The sequence below is a fragment of the Chrysemys picta genome, chromosome 1, assembly GCF_011386835.1.
Source record: "Chrysemys picta bellii isolate R12L10 chromosome 1, ASM1138683v2, whole genome shotgun sequence".
NCBI lineage: Eukaryota > Metazoa > Chordata > Testudines > Emydidae > Chrysemys > Chrysemys picta.
In genome coordinates, this window is record NC_088791.1 from 98,613,134 (window position 1) to 98,630,677 (window position 17,544).

General features: G+C 45.0%; 2 protein-coding genes across 6 annotated transcripts in view; both read right to left on the reverse strand.

The window, feature by feature from the left end:
* The window catches only part of ABTB3 (ankyrin repeat and BTB domain containing 3), a 279,212-nt gene that overhangs the window by 63,530 nt on the left and 198,138 nt on the right, over window positions 1-17,544 (reverse strand). For all 4 annotated transcript variants that reach the window (XR_010597867.1, XR_006172874.2, XM_005300806.5 and 1 more), the window contains exon 4: window positions 12,051-12,203. Coding sequence is in view for 2 of the 4 variants with exons in the window: in XM_005300806.5 (XP_005300863.2) it covers window positions 12,051-12,203 (153 nt within the window). In the remaining 2 variants the exon portion in view is untranslated. The remainder of the gene's footprint in view (window positions 1-12,050; window positions 12,204-17,544) is intronic.
* The window catches only part of CRY1 (cryptochrome circadian regulator 1), a 440,250-nt gene that overhangs the window by 50,816 nt on the left and 371,890 nt on the right, over window positions 1-17,544 (reverse strand). The window lies entirely within an intron of this gene.

The window sequence follows — 17,544 nt, forward strand, 5'->3', positions numbered from 1 at the left end:
AAGGAGAGCACAATGTAAATGCTATCCAGAAACTATTGTGTTTTCACTAACAGGGATGGCAAAATTAGTCCAGTCACAACCACTTCACAAAGACTGAGATTAATTATTGCCAAAGGTGGAGGAGGGGTCTCTTTTTAAAATTTGAAAATAAAAATCTTTTAAATTATTTTAATCAGGATCCATATTAAACAAACAGTGAAATAAAAACATTCTGGATATATGTCAATATACATGTCATTCTTGTCAAGGAGACAATGAGGATAATGGGTTACAGATACTGACAAACCTATTAAAGATGCGCTGAAACTACAAAATTTGGATCCAGATTCAAATTACTTTTAATATACTAGCCTCTTTATAAAGGCAACAGTCATTTGTAAAATTTGGATAAGGCTTCTGATTTTGAATAATCCCAAAGTTTATGGGCAGGAGTTTGTTTCTGGCTCAGCTCTAACCAGAATAATTAATTCAAACCCCTCATAACCACTATAATACTGTACTATATGTTGTCTGTATTGTAACAACTATTTCATTACAGAACTCAAGCATATGGAATATTACATCAAGTAAAATCATCGTGTGTTCTGGCCCCCACACTGAAAAGGGCCTGGACTTAAATAATTCCTTATTATTATTGGCCTCAGATATCAAGTAGGCAAAATAGGTTGAGATTCACATCAGGAAACCTGCATGCTGCCTTTTAAGTATTCACATTCCCTTCATCTTCTGGCATAATCTGCACCAAGGGACTGCTGGATTTTGTCAAGGAGTTTGTTTGCAGCCACATACTGGGTTGGCATTTTTGTGCCTAATTATTGCAGCAGCCACCGCTGGTGTTAAAGGATTAGTCAACATTTGTGGGAAGAACAAGGACACTCAAGGAGAGAGACATATAAACCAACTACCCCTATTTAAGGGAGACTTGTCCTAATTAGATAGAAAAATATCTTATTTTTCTACTCTGTCCCTCGCAAAGAGCTCCCCCTGTCCAATGGTATATTAAGAGAGTTAAAACCAGTGGCAATATTTTTCTCCCCCACAGTCTCTATTTATTCTAATCTATTCAGATTCTTATGCTGCGCCATCACCATGGGATCTGAGTGGCTTCCAGAATTAGAAAATTAAATAAGGAGACTAATGTCTATCAAACACAGTTGCTCTTCATTCGTCTCCAGGGGGAAATTGTGTGTGCACGCATGTGCGTATGTGGGGTGTGGAGTAAATTAACATGCTACACTATATTAGAGAGACAAGGCGGGTGAGGTAATATCTTTTACCAGACTAACTTCTGTTGGTGAGAAAGCCAAGCTATGCTATATGTTGTTTTTAAGGAAAGCAAGATCAAAGCAGCACCCCTTGCGTTTGGACTGGCATATAGGTTTATGCTGGTGCTTATTTTCCACAAGAGAGAGTTACACAGTGTGGGACTAGCCCCAAAGAAGGCCCTCATGTCTTCTGTCCAGATGAGCTTGAACCCTGAGGTAGACAATTCTATTACTCCTGAGGAATAGAGCCATCAATGACAACGATGGTCCCAGAGGACAAGAGGTCTCTTAGGTATTCTGAGCCTAGGCCACTTTGAAAATAAAGACTGAGATCTTTAAACTTAACTCATTATTGTGGGTGGGACAGTGTAATCAGCAGAGCACAGAGGTGAGGTGCTCTTGGTCATCTGTGGTGCTGATGAGGTATGCGGCTGCCTTCTGCACTAGTTGCAGTCTTCTCAGGGTTGATGCTTTGACCCGCAAATTGAATTCATTGCTGCAATCCAGATAGGAGGTGATACGCCATTTTCATGGCCAATTCATCATCAGCAAAGTTGGGACCTGATCTCCCAGCTGGTCATAGATTGTAGATGTTTTGTGTGGCTGTTGCTATAAGTGAGCATAGCGTCAGCAAGAAATCCAGACAAACTCCCAACGACTGACTGTCTCGATGATCTGTAGGTATGCATCCTCAATTGGTGGGGGCTGTACCGTGGTGGCCAACTCTCTGAATCATTCCCCTCTGCTCACAGGTATAATAATTTCCGTCTTGCTAGGATTCAGCTTTTGCCAACTCTTCTGCGTGTGTATGCTGATCTCAGCCCTGTGTTGGGATGACTGAATCATCCTGGAGTTATCATCCATGGCAAAAGTAGATTAAAACAGGAGGGAGAACTCTCACCACATCCATCCAGGAAAAGAAGCAGTTATTGGGAAGTTCTGCTCTCTCAAGCCAGGGAGAGGGGAGATAGTTGAGCTATTGAGCACTCCCCACTGCTTTAACTGTTAGAGCATGGCTACACTTGCAGATGTAGAGTGCTGGGAGTTAAACCTGCCTTCGGAGAGTGCAGTAGGGAAAGCGCTGCAGTCTGTCCACACTGACAGCTGTTTGCGCACTGGCGTGGCCACATTTGCGGCACTTGCAGCGGCATTGGGAGTGGTGCATTATGGGCAGCTATCCCAACATGCAAGTGACTGCAACGTGCTTTTCAAATGGGGATGGGGTGGGGTGGAGTGTGACAGGGAGTGTGTTGTGTGTATGTGGGGGGAGAGAGAGTGGGTATTTGGGGGGCTGAGAGTGTGTCAGCATGCTGTTTTGTAAGTTCAGACCCCCTTCCCCTCCCCTCACTCAAAGCAAACAGTAAATGTTTGCTTTTTCTTGGCGCTGATAAGCAGCCGGCTTCACGGAGCTTTGAAAGAGCATTTCTGCATTCCTGCAGCTGATTTCACAACAATGACAAGAGTGGCCACTTGACTTAAGGGGGTTATGGGTCGTTTCTGGAGGCTGATCACAGCACAGTAATGCAACACCTTGTTCACACTGGTGCCGCAGGGCTCCAGCGGGGGCGCAGCAAACGTTATTCCACTCGCCGAGATGGAATACCAGCATCGCTGTAGCTGTGGAGTCAAAGCACTCTACATGCCTTGCTAATGTGGACAGAGAGTGAGCTAGGGCGCCCAGGGCTGCTTTATTGCACTGTAACTCACGAGTGTAGCCAAGGTCTTAGTTATGACAAACTGCAAATAGCAGAGATGTGTGTTATCTGTACATTGTTGACACTTGAGCTCTAGAAGTTTCATCATTTCTCCCAGTGGCTGCACATAAATATTTAATAGGACCAAGGAGAGACCTGAGCTCTGAGAACTCCACATGTGAGGGGTCTGAAGGCAGAAGTGTAATTTCCCATCACTACACTCAAGAAAAGATTTCAACTACTTCAGATTTCAGAGTGGTAGCCGTGTTAGTCTGTATCAGCAAAAATAACGAGGAGTCCTTGTGGCACCTCAGAGACTAATGTAGCGCAAGCAGAGTTGGGGCATAAGGAGACGAGAGCTGAGGAAGCATTGTTCCAAGTCTTAGAACAACACTTCCTCAGCTCTCGTCCCCTTAGGCCCCGACTCTACTTGCGCTACATTGATGACACCTTCATCATCTGGATCCATGGGAAGGAGGCTCTTGAGGAATTCCACCAAGATTTCAACGACTTCCACCCTACCATCAACCTCTGCCTGGACCGGTCCACACAAGAGGTCCACTTCCTAGACACTACAGTGCTAATAAGCGATGGTCACATAAACACCACCCTATACCAGAAACCTACTGACCACTATATTTACCTACATGCCTCCAACTTTCATCCAGACCACATCACACGATCAATTGTCTACAGCCAAGCCCTAAGATACAACCACATTTGCTCCGATCCCTCAGACAGAGACAAACACCTACAGAATCTCTATCAAGCGTTCTTAAAACTGCAATACCCACCTGGTGAAGTGAAGAAACAGATTGACAGAGCCAGAAGGTCCTGAGAAGTCACCTACTACAAGACAGGCCCAACAAAGAAAGTAACAGAATGCCACTAACCTTCACCTACAGCCCCCAATGAAAACCTCTCCAGCTCATCATCAAGGATCTACAACCTATCCTGAAGGACGATCCCTCACTCTCACAGACCTTGGGAGGCAGGCCAATCCTCGCCTACAGACAGCTCCCGAACGTGAAGCAAATACTCACCAGCAGCTACACACCACACAATAAAAACATCAACCCAGGAACCAAACCCTGCTACAAACCCCGGTGCCAACTCTGTCCACATATCTATTCAAGGGACACCATCATAGTACCTAACCACATCAGCCACACCATCTGGGGCTCGTTCACCTGCACAGCTACCAATGTGATATATGCCATCACGTGCCAGCAATGGCCCTCTGCCATGTACATTGGCCAAACCGGACAGTCTCTACGCAAAAAAATAAATGGAAACAAATCTGATATCAGGAATCATAACATTCAAAAACCAGTAGGGGAACACTTCAGTCTCTCTGGTCACTCAGTAACAGAACTAAAAGTGGCAATTCTTCAACAAAAAAACTTCAAAAACAGACTCCAACGTGAAGCTGCAGAACTGCAATTAATTTGCAAACTGGATATCATCAGATTAGGCCTGAATAAAGACTGGGAGTGGTTGGGTCATTACAAAACCTAAACTTAATTTCCTCAACATTAATTTCTCCCTACTGTTACTCATGCCTTCTTGTCAATTGTCTGTAATGGGCCACTCTCTTACCACTTCAAAAATTATTTTTCCTCCCTTGGTATCCTGCGGTTAATTGATTTATCTTGTTAGACTGACCTCACACTTGGTAAAGCAACCCCCATCCTTTCACGTATTTATACCTGCTCCTGTATTTTTCACTTCATGCATCTGAAGAAGTGGGTTCTAGCCCACGAAAGCTTATACCCAAATAAATTTGTTAGTCTCTAAGGTGCCACAAGGACTCCTCGTTGTTTTAATTACTTCAAAGTATTTCTATTGACCTCTGCCCCCTGTCTCAAGTGGGATGGTTGTAGCTGTGTCTTGTGACAGACTATATTGAATGCTAGGATCCAGAAGTATCAGAATAGACACTGGCCTTTTGGCTAGGGCTAATAAGAGCTCAGCCATCAGCACTACTATCACTGTTTCTGTCCCAAATCACTGGAGCTTTATAGCTTTCAAATGTTAGCAGGTATGAATGGGGCATGGGGTACAGTAAAGAACTTAGGAGCAGTCCCATACATCACTGCAGCCACATATAACTGTTCAGACTTATGGGAAATATTGCTGAAGGATTTAGATACTATGGGGCCACATTCTGCATTAATTTACACACGGCTGGTTAGTATGATGCACTGGACACGACACATGTTCAGCAGTCCCACAGTGCATTTCCCCCAGCCCTACCTGGAGGATGTCATACACCCAGCAAAGCTACAATCACAGCAAGCCTGCAGAGAAAAAGCAGGGTTCCCCTGAAATTCACCCTCTCCACCACCTGGCACTGCTATGGTACTATCCTTAAAGGAAGAGAAACAGTTGCTCTACCACCACACTCAACACCAGCCTGCTGGTTTCACGACAGCACTGTGGGCAGCTGGGAGAGGAAGGCATTGGTGGCTGATGGCTAGACCAAGTCCTTGCTGTAGGGTGAGGAGAGGAACAGGCTGAAAAGGCCTGGGGCAGAATAAGGGAGGCTACCCCACATTCCCTCATCCAACCTGTTCCACGTCACCCCGCCACCCAGCAACCTCCCTCCTTCAGGCTGCCCCTGAGTCCTTCCAGTACTCTGGTATCCACCATCTCCCTGGCTCCCTCTACCCCCTCCCCAGCTACCCTTGGCTCCTCTCCCCCTTTTGCCCATATGTAGGCTAGGAGAGATTTGATCTACCTCCACACACAGAACACCTCAAATGCACAGGCAGAGAACTGTCTCACACGGAGCCTTCACAACTTGGGCAGCTATGTTTACATCAGTGCAATCCCATGGACTTCAATGGGGTTCCACCAGAGCACTATGGGATACCTGTCCAGAATGCTGCACGCTTACTCTGCACAAAGTCCCTGCTGCATAGACACACTGGTCGGTACCGAATCTGAAAACAGCTGACAGCCTGTATGCAATTATTGCATACTATTTAGTACATACGAGTAAGTGTGCCAAAAAACTCAGTGCAAATTAACCAACCTCACTCCACCCCAACCTGTGTGTACACAAGGTCAAAGAGTGTAATATGGCCCCATTTCTGTGTCTGGGCTGTCATTTTAGGAGGTGCATCACTTTAGCCACTGCCATATAAATAAAGATGTGATGTGCTTGCAATGTAAGTGCTATCATATTAATTACCCCTAGAGGTCTTCCCCCCCCCACTTAAAACTGGAAATGGCATCATCTGTTATTAAAATAAACGAAACCTCTTAAGAAACATAAAAGTAAAAAGAAAACAAAAAGTCTTGAGCTTTGCCTAGCATGCCAAAGATATGCTCTTGAGAGGAAGAGAGCACTCTAGAGTCAACGTCACCAACCCCACGCATTCAACAATCATGAGTCAGCTCCCCAAAATCATGAGATTGGCTTGAAAATTATGAGATTTTAAAATAAATAAATTGGATTCTCTGTATTTCTTTTCTGGTTTTTGAGCCTTCAGAGGTCACTTTTTCCAGCTTTACTCCAGAACCATGATGGTTAGAAACTAAAAACTTCTCAAAAATGAAAATTGAGATTTTCACATAATCACATGACTCCTGGAACTGGGGTTTACAAAAAAACCCACCCGCTAAATATTGCAAGCCTGGTGATAAAATCACAGGAGTTAGCAAGACTGCAGAGCTATGGGCCCTTGAGGTAGTGGGCCCCCTCTCTCATCTTCTTGAGATTACACCATGAGACAGCCAGTAACGTCCATGATAGGGCTCATTGGCTCTCATCTCGCACAAGAAGCTGCACAATCTTGGCAGCAATGCTTGTTGGATAGGAGGCAGACAGTGAAGGTAGATTCTCATCTACCCTTGGGTGCAAAAACAATCCCTGAGCAGTTACGCTGCAGCATTCTGCCCTAGCTGTAATGTGTGAGTTGTTTCCAAAGGCAGCTATAAATAAAGCACATTACAATAATCCTAACTAAGCATCATCCATTAGGAATGGATCACTGTGGGGAGGTCTGCCTCCAGGAGAAAAAGTCACCAATATTGAATATTTCAGAGGTGAGAGAAGCCACTCCTGACTATCGTCAAACCATGTTCAGCTCCTGCTCAGAAATGACTCCTATTTTCAGAACTTTGTTGACTTGGCTGGAGCCTGTCCCACCACTAAACACTACTTAATTCCAGTTAGTATTTAAGGAACCATCTCTTGAGGCAACTGATTTAGCTAATTACTGCCTCCTGTCTAATCTCCCTTTGCTGAGCAAGCTAACTGGGAAGTTCACAAAGATTTTTCTCCAATTCCATCTAGTGTCCTGGAGCCCTCTCAGTCAGGATTCAGACCAGGACACGGAACAGAGGGAGCGCTGGTGGCAATGATGGACAAGGCCATATATCTGTACTGATATCGCTCGGCCACTGCACAGCTTTTGATATGTCTGAACATGGAATCCTGCATGGGGGCCCCACCTCAGAAACATGGAAGGGACTAGTTGGACTGCACCAAGATACAGAACAAATGAAGCCAAGACCTCACTGTGCTGGTTGAGGCATTAACCTGCAGAAGAAGGCAGGCAGAGATACCACAGCCCATCTTTCCCTTGTAGGGGGAAGCAGCTTTATTTTATAACTGCAGCTCTAGAGCAACCCTGCTAGTAGAGGGTCACCAGACTTCTGAATTAGAGCATCTGCTAGCCAGCCCTGCTCAATGTGGGCTACGGCGGCCTGCTCTGGCTTCCCCATTGGAACTGGGTTGCAGAAGGCTTGTGCTACCATGTTCCAGCTCTATGTGAACATATTACTACCAGGAGCCTGAAACCTGAGATCAGCTAGCACAGTGGTTCTCAACTACTTGGGAATACGCAGAGGTCTTCCAGGGGATACACCAACTCATCTAGATATTTGCCAAGTTTTACAACAGGCTACATAAAAAGCACTAGCGAAGCCAGTACAAATTACATTTCATCCAGACAATGACTTGTTTATACTGCTCTATCTACTATACAGTACACTGAAGTGTAAGGACAATATTTATGTTCCAATCAATTTATTTTATACTTATACAGTAAAAATGAGAAAGTGAGCAATTTTTCAGTAATAGTGGCTGTGACACTTTTGTATTTTTATGTCTGATTTTGTAAACAAGTAGTTTTTAAGTGAGGTGAAACTTGGGGGTACGCAAGACAAATCAGACTCCTGAAAGGGGTACAGTAGTCTGGAAAAGTTGAGAGCCACTGAGCTAGCAGAACCAAAGGAGTGAATCTGGCCCCAAAATAGTGAGAAAATATCAAGATAGAATTGCCTTAGTAGGAAAGGGCAGAGATATAGATCTTGATATCACCAGAATATTGATTCTTCAGACCATGTTATCACATTAATGCTCTGACTGGCTTCACATATCATAGAATATCAGAGTTGGAAGGGACCTCAAGAGGTCATCTAGTCCAACCCCCTGCTCAAAGCAGGACCAATTCCCAGCTAAATCATCCCAGCCAGGGCTTTGTCAAGCCGGGCCTTAAAAACCTCCAAGGAAGGAGATTCCACCACCTCCCTAGGTAACGCATTCCAGTGTTTCACCACCCTCCTAGTGAAATAGTTTTTCCTGATATCCAACCTGGACTTCCCCCACCGCAACTTGAGACCATTGCTCCTTGTTCTGTCATCTGCCACCACTGAGAACAGCCGAGCTCCATCCTCTTTGGAACCCCCCTTCAGGTAGTTGAAGGCTGCTATCAAATCCCCCCTCATTCTTCTCTTCTGGAGACTAAACAATCCCATATGCATTGGAAAATGACAAAACTAACCCCTTCAGGTCTCCATATGGGAAGCTGCAGATGATACTTGATGCAGAGATGACACTTGCGATCACTGTATATGAGATGAATAAACTAGTATATCACATTATCCTTTAACTCTCAGCGGAGTAGGTCCTCAGGCTGCTCACCACTCTCTGACTGAGATCATCTGACCTGAGCTTTTCCCAGATGGGAGAGTAGGTCAGCAGAATAGCTCCCCTCAATATGTCCTGACTGCTTTTCCATCCACTTTTTTCTACTGCTCTTGTTGGGGAAGGAGAAATAATGGTCTTGAACCCCGTATTAAAGATTGGGAGTGTGATTTGTTGAGTGGCAACTGGACAGGTCAGCGGGTGAGGATGGAAAACAGATCTGCAGGTGGGGGACATCTGAAAATGATGAAGAAAGGAATCAGATGTTGCTGGAGATACTGGAATTTGGATGTGTGAAGGAGAGCATTACACTGGGGGACGAGATAATACTTACCAACAATTCTTATTTACTGAAACAGACCCTAACTTTCTCCCTATGTCCCACAGAGCAGCAGGATTTCGCTTGATCATCAAGATTATAGTTTTGGCTGCAGGAGTATCTCCTAGCTACCAGGCAGGCAGTCATCTTACTCACTCCTTGACAGATTTCATTGCCTCCTTGTTGGTTCCCCTGCTCTGTGCAGAAGAGGACAGTAGACAGAGAAGGGGCGCTAGAAGGGAGATAGTGGGAGGAGGAAGGACGGGAAATTTTGGGAGGAAGGAGAGAAATAAGGCTGAGATAATTTACAATCCCACATTCTAGGCACCTGACCATAAGGGTTTGTGTAATTGAGCTGGGAAGCGTCACAAAAATATGGTAGGAGATCTCTTTGCTGGAGGTTCAGATAGGACACTGAACAGTCGATTTTTTATCTGAACTGATCCTGAACTCCAAGTTTTTTGAGATTCTTCCAAACTTCTTTTCTAGAATATGTATTGTAGTGTGGAAGCAGATTCTGTCTTACATTTTTAAACAATAGGCCATGAATCAACATAGAGGAATAATGTAATGTCACAATGGTAGACACAGGACACAGAATGTAGCATATGGTGTATTATTTAGTTTTGGTTCTTTTTGTTTTGTTTGTGGGGAGGGGGTGTCTTTTTGTTTTTTGCCTTCTGGACCAGTAAGAGAAAAGATCCTTAAGAAAAAACTGATAACATTTTCAGGCTTAAGGCTCCCAGTAGTTAGGATATTTTTTATAAAAAATAATCTAAAATGTCTCAGACTACATACAAAATCCTCCAGCTGTCCTCAGTCCCTCCGTTTATTTGAAGAATTGCCTCTTGAAAATATTTCAAAGCCTTGGCAACTATAGAATTGATGCTTGATGAGGACTGGGGAGATGCAAGGCTTTTGCTGCTCATTGGGGAGAAATGAGAGGCTGGTACAACGACTGGGTGGAAATGAGGAGTGCTGAGGGTCTGTACTGAGCACAAATAAAACATTACAAGTAGCGAGATTTCAAATTAATAGCATGATGCTCTCCAACAAGCAGCAGCCTTTCCTTTGATCTCAGTATTACAGACACACAGCGCCTGATTCTCAGTTACAGCAAGCACACTCCACACCACTGTGGCAATGTAAAGGGCCTTTAAATGTCACATTAACACCCACTTGAAGGCCCCTTTACACCGACAGTGACCTTAGTTTTGGGAAATGGGAATGGAAATCAAACCCTCATTAACTCTATCTAGATCATACTTTCCATTCTCATTCCAGACTGTAAGACAGCTGAAAAGTGGCTTTAGTTTTATTTTTCTTTATAAACTGAATTCTGGATGGCTGCTTTAATTGAGCACTGATTTCTTCTCAATAATCAGTCAATTATCTGGGACATAACTACAATTCACTCTAACATAACCTGGTTTTAAAATGTTAACTTCTGTTAAAATGGCAGAATAGGTAAAAAGAGTCAATGTTTTTCTATACGCATGCTAACTGCAGAAAAACTGTATATTCTTATCATATCAAAACATGATTTTTGTTCTTTCAAGGGGCTAGAAGAAAGAATATTGACTTTTCTACAATTGTATCAGCTAGTTTAACTGGAAAGGTTTTTTTAGTTGTGCCTTTTTAAAATTAAGAGCTTCATTATCAAAGAAGCTGAGCACTGGCGGACCTCATAGACTTCAGCTGAAACAGTGAAATGTTAAGTCCTACTGACAATCAGGCCCGGGATATTTAGCTTCATATGAAACAGTTACAGTCAGTATTTGAAATATGAACCTCAAGATTTAGCTTTTAAATTCAACATATTTAATAAAATATTCAAACAAGAAAGCATTATCCCAGTCTCAAATTAAAATATAATATTTAGTGAAAGTGTGTTGGAAAACCAGAGTCCACAAAATACATCTGCTATGATGCAGGTTGTCGGACCTAATCATGTATATGATTTCCATGCTTCTGTGTTGCAGGAAAGCATACATATATCACCTGGGTATGAGTATGAGTGACAGGGTGCTGAATAATATGAGCTTGGGTTTGAATTCACTAGACTCTAAGGTAGTGTCTGACGACTGGCAGCTATATTGTGTGCTGCAGCTATTAAGCAACTTTGATGAATAATTCCGCTTTTGACACATTCATAAGAGCTTTTCATATAAACATCTAAAACAAATATAACCCAGAATCAAGTATGCACTAGGAAGCTGCTTTATACATGCATATATGAGTAAGAAAAGGCAGCGCATTAAAAACATATACTGAAAACATATACTTTAGGGCCTCATTAGAAGGTCACATCTAACATATTTAAAAATAAGTATTGAATTATTCAGACCTGCAACATCTTTCAATTACAGTGATTTCAGGATCAAAAATGTAATTTTATTCCAAGAACTGGTTTTATCTGTAAATGTGCTGTATAAACCACGATTGCAGAAAACAATATAATATATTCAGCCCTTTATATTACATCTCAGTATTTTGTAACAGGAACACAATGAAACAGACATAATTAGCGGAAGACTTCCGTCTCTCATTATAAAGCAGAACGTAATGGCAAAAGACAAACCAAGATTTTATGAACAGATTCAGAGCTTGATCCAGTTGTTAGGCATGCAGGCACATTACCATGCAGCCTGTGAAACTGGCTCGTACAGGCATGTGAACGAATACAGTAGCTGATTTTACAAGATATACAGTGACGAGAATGAGCATTCTGCACATCTGAGGACATAACAAAGCCCTTACTCTGCCTGTTAAATCACTGTCACTATGAAAGAGCTACAGGTTTTTCAAATCATTATTTCTTTGCATGGACTTACTTTAACTGTCGAGGTTCACAGTCAACTCCAGGTAGTAAGAGCCTTGCTGCTTGCCGTACATCATCACTGTCCACAGAGAAACTGCGACGGTGCCCTGCATGAGCCAGAGCAACCCTTATCCATTCCATCAGGGGTGGCAGCACTATGAATGGCCTAGAAAGAGCAAAACAGGATAGCTAGTGCCATTAATCTTTAAACATCAAAATTAGAGAGTGATCAAACTAGCTCAGCAAACTGCAGGCAGGTCTAACCCATGCAGCTGACTTGCACCATTTCCAGGAAAGGGTGGGGTGCGTTTTTTTGCCCATGAAACGCAAATCATAGCTCATGAACTTGTTATCTTTATGGCCCTGTAAGTGGTTGCTTTGAGGTCCACACATTTGCCTGGGAATCCACATGCTTCAAACTGGGTCTCAGGAAAAGCAAGCAGAACCCCACTCACAGGAACACACCCCTTCTGGCTGATACATGCATGTCAGTCAGAGCTTCCTTCCCACCCTGCCACCAGCGGAGGGAGGGAGAGGGAGAACCCTTCCACCCAACCCAGTAGTCAAAGGAAGAGGAGAGAAGGTAGTTGATGTGCAAGGAAGTTTCCAAATGCCGCATTGTCTCAGACTGATGCAATGTCAGAATCTCACCAGATTATTATTTTGTGGCTCTCTGCAGCTCAATGATGACATGGCTTGTACATTGTTGAAGGCTGAGTACCACTGACCCTACTGTATTTTTGAGGTATCTGAGGGTTGCTTCACAGATCATATTTTTAAAAGTCTACTACTGTTCAAATTAAATCTATTATAAATACAGGGCATGAAAACCGGAGGAAATTACCTGCTACTGTGTCATGTGTTTTTTTTAAATCATATGCTCAAAAGTCAGTTGCCATTTGGCCCAAACCCCTTCTGTAACATGTTGTTTTCATTCAGCTTTTCAATTTCTCACCACCTCTACTAAAGCGACGTGGACATTACAGTCTAAACTGGGCCTAGCACCAGTGAGGACATGGATTTTCTTTTTACTGTTATAAAACTATTATATAACAAGGCTGTGTGTATGCTAGGAATAGTTAACAGCTGGTGTCAAACACAGTACTCCTCTGGTCCCCCCACCCCAGCCATGTTTGAACATGGTTTGTGCACTAGTGTAGACAGGGACAAAACATGTGCAACTCCCATTTCCCGAAAGTGTATTCAGTCCGCCGTTCTATCAGGAGTTGACTGTGCTTTTATACCTAAACCTCTTTGAGGAAGACTCAGGAAGTTTAGTAACAGCAAAGGTAAGGTTTATTCCCCTCACTCTTTCACGGAGCGGACATTCTTCCATTCCTTCTCCTCCTTTCCCTCTACCTCCCCTGGTGCCTCCTGGGAATTGTAGTTACTGGACTCAAAGCTACAGAAACTACCTAGCAACAAACTTACAAATTGGGTTGGCTATCTGCACCTAGCTACATACAACACACCCTTCCCCTTTAGAATCACCATCATAAGACTTTAAACCAGGGTCGGCAACCTTTCAGAAGTGGTGTGCCGAGTCTTCATTTATTCACTCTAATTTAAGGTTTTGCGTGTCAGTAATACATTTTAACATTTTTAGAAGGTCTCTTTCTATAAGTCTATAATATATAACTAAACTATTGTTGTATGTAAAGTAAATAAGGTTTTAAAATGTTTAAGAAGCTTCACGTAAAATTAAATTAAAATACAGAGTCCCCCGGACCGGTGGCCAGGACCTAGGCAGTGTGAGTGCCACTGAAAATCAGCTCGCGTGCCATAGGTTGCCTACCCCTGCTTTAAACCATCACTTCCAACTGTCACTTGAGTCTGGTAACAGAGTCTTCTAATCTTTTAAGCAGTCTCCCTTGTCTCACACTTCTCTTAATACCTGGAGAGGCAGGAACAAGATTAGGCGATGGTGCAATTCCTACTGCTATATATTGTCAATCATCACTATCAGAGTGGGCAACAGCTATGAGAGAAGACAAGGTACTTCAGGACCTAAAGAGTTACATAGTCAATGGATGGCCCTACAAGACAATGACACCAGCACATTTGCAACCATATAGATGTACATCATGTGAATTGTCCCTTGTAAAGGAATGGATTTTGAGAACTCACCGTCTTGTGCCTACACTTGTGAATAACACAGCTGAAGTCGACGTACTTAGACCTACTCACCGCGGTATCTTCACTGCGGTGAGTTGACTGCTGCTGCTCCCCCGTCAACTCCGTCTGTGCCTCTCGCGACGGTGGAGTACAGGAGTTGATGGGAGAGCGCTCGGGGGTCGATTTATTGCGTCTAGACTAGACTAGCTGCGATAAATCGACCCCCATTGGATCAATTGCTGCCCGCCGATCTGGCGGGTAGTGTAAACATACCCTGAGAGATTGCTTGATTCACTTGGGATATGAAGGACATTTAGGGATGGATCTAACCAAAAAACAACTGCGACAAGACTTCTGGTGGCCAGGGATGGACAAGTAGGTTGAGGAACTAATCAAGAATTGCATGACTTCCTTTCTTCTTTCACTCTCCCCCTTTCATTTGGTGTTTTTTTTTCCTTGCTCACCCCTCCCTCTGTACTCCCTTTTCACAGCAGGGTTAAAAAAGCCCATTTGACTGAGTTAGGTGCCCACTGGGCAAATACTTTAAATTTTACATACACAACCTTACTCCGTACCCACCTTGGGACACCTGATTTAATAGGACGTTGAGCCTTTGGAACATTTTTTTTCACATTCACAGCTTTTAGTAATATTATACCATTTATTCTTCTTTTGAAGACTTTTCTTTGTACAACTCTGACATTAATATTCTTTAACGGAGAGGTTTTCAAAAGTGCCTAATAGATTTAGGAGCCCAAGTGCCAGTGAATTTCAATGGGGCATGATGCTCCTAAATCCTTCAGACCCTTTTGAAAATCTCCTCCTAAATTATTCATTTGCTGACTTGCCATTTTCTTTTTTTTTTTAAATGAATCTCTGTCACCCTCCAGATGAGGGACTATTTGTTTTTGGGGCATTTGCATCCTCGAGATCTTCCCATTGAATCCTAGAGGAACTAATGAGAAAAGAATGCATTCTCCCAGGCTTCCATGAGAAGATCGTTCCATGAACCACCTAATTTGCAGTGACAGTAGCGGTGGTGGTCAGAGCTGGGAGAGTGCCTGTGTGACTACAACTGCTGGCTGCTTTAAAGAAAAGCTGCTGGGAATATTGTAAAAACATTTGGCTGTATTACAAGTGTGTTGATTAGCATGTGTGCTTGTGGCTGAGCACAGAGAGGGGCTGTGGTTTGGCCTTTAAACCTCCCAATCCAGGAAGTTAACGAATGATAGATAGCTGAGGGAGCAAACGGAGCAAGGAGTTGGCCTAGGGGAGCTCCGCGATAGTTCACCTGATGTAAAGAAAGTTGAAAAGCACCACAGATCTTGACATTTTGTTTAAACCTAGTCAAAACAGACCAGGTAACAAGGTGATAGATAAAGTTACCAAACAATGACTTAGGATCAGGGAGGGTTAGTACAATATGGCCTGTGGAGCCAGCAAGCCAGTAGCAATTTAGTCAGTATAAAGAACTCCCAGTTTATTGCATCATGAATAAGGCACTCCGCGGTTCAAGCATTAGCCCCTCAAGGCTAGGATTGCTGAACTGGATTATCTACATGAGACAAAGATATACCTGGGGCTGAACAGGACATTTAAGGAAAGCAGTAGAGCCTCTCATCAGCAGATCTGGCTCCCCTAGTTATTTCAATTAGGCAACCAGTGTATCTTGGCTAAAGGAGGCAAAGGACCCCTCCAGATATGACCCACAGGGGTGTCATTTGTCCCCCCACCCCACGCAGACTTTTCATCGGTCTATATGCTCCTATAGTGAGGCTGAGTGGCCTCCCTCCGAACTGGAGTGTGAGGCACCACTATGCTCCCCTGGCGGAGCCAAACTCACCCTGCCCCGCCCCCTTCACCGGAAGTATCAGGGCGGGACAGGATGTAGAAAAGGAGACAGAGCCCTGAAACTCAGTTGCTGCTGAGCCACAGGAGAGACCAGACATCTCTTCTGGGGAGCAGATGCTAGGGTTGCCAACTGTATAATCGCACAAACCCAAACACCCTTGCCTGCCCTGCCCCTTCTCTGATGCCCCGCCCCACTCACTTCAGCCCCCCTCCCTCCATCGCTTGCTGTCCCCCACCTTCACTCACTTTCACTGGGTTGGGGCGGGTGTGTGGGAGGGGATGCGGGGTGCAGGCTCTGGGAAGGAGTTTGGGTGTGGGAGAGGGCTCAGGGCTGAGGCAGGTGGTATGGGTATGGTAGGGGGTTTGGACTGCAGGATTTGGGAGGGAGTTTGGGTGCGCGAGGGGGCTCAGGGCTGAGGGAGGGGGTTGGGGTTCAGGAGGGGGTTTGGGGTGCAGGCTTCGGCTGGGCAGCGCTTACCTTCGGTGGCTTCTGGAAGCGGCGGCATGTCTGCCAGTAGCTCCTAGGCTCAGGGGCGGCCAGGCGGCTCTGCGCGCTGCCCCTGCCTGCAGGCACTGCCCCCGCAGCTCCCATTGGCCGTGGATCCCCATTCCCAGCCAATGGGACCTGCGGAGTTGGCGCTTGAAGCGGGGGCCACACGCGGAGACCCCCTGGCCGTGCCTCCACCTAGGACCCACTGCTGAACATGCTGGCAGCTTCTGGGAGTGGCGTGGAGCCAGGGCAAGTAGGGAGCCTGTCTTAGCCTCACTGCGCCACCGGACTTTTAACAACTTAAAATCTCTCTGATTGCTTTCAATAGCCTCTGCGAGATAGAGCCTGTTTCCAGAAGACTCCCGGCCAAACTGGGTGGGTTGGCAACCTAAAAGATGCCTCTGCAAGAGCCCAGACCAGACCCGGAGTGGACCGATGCCTTGCTGTCGAGGAGGAAGATGAGGACCCTGAGGAATTGCTGGAGCTACCCGCAGCTGAGTACCCCAATGAGACAGGGGATCTTTGGACCACGGGACCCTACACCCAGACTGTGGTAGGAAGTAGCCCAGGGGGACCAGACTCTAGTCCGGTCCTGCTGCCGCAGTGTTGGGGCTGGAATCCCTGCTGACCCAGTGGCAGATCATCCTGCCACTGTTAGGGCCGTGGGCTGGGACGCAGTGGAGTTGGGTGGGCCTGCGTGTCCCCTGACACCCCTGGGATGGCAGCCTTCCCACCATAGGCCAGGAGGTGCTCACCCCCCTGCCTGAGCCCCTAGACTGCTCTGGTGCTCACCCCTGCAAGAGCCCTAACTGTTTGCCACCTCGCCATGCTTTAGGGCCTGGGCTTATAGACTGCTACAGCTCTGCCTTGAATACAGGCCAGAGCCCTAACTGTTTGTGACTCTGCCCCACCCAGAGGGAGCCAAAGCCCCTCTACAGACTGTTTGCAGCTGTCTGCCCCAGCTAGGTGGCTGTGGGCTAAAGATTGCTGTGCTTCATCCCACCCAGGGAGCTGGAGCTCTCCCCTATGAGACTGTTACTTGCAATCTGCC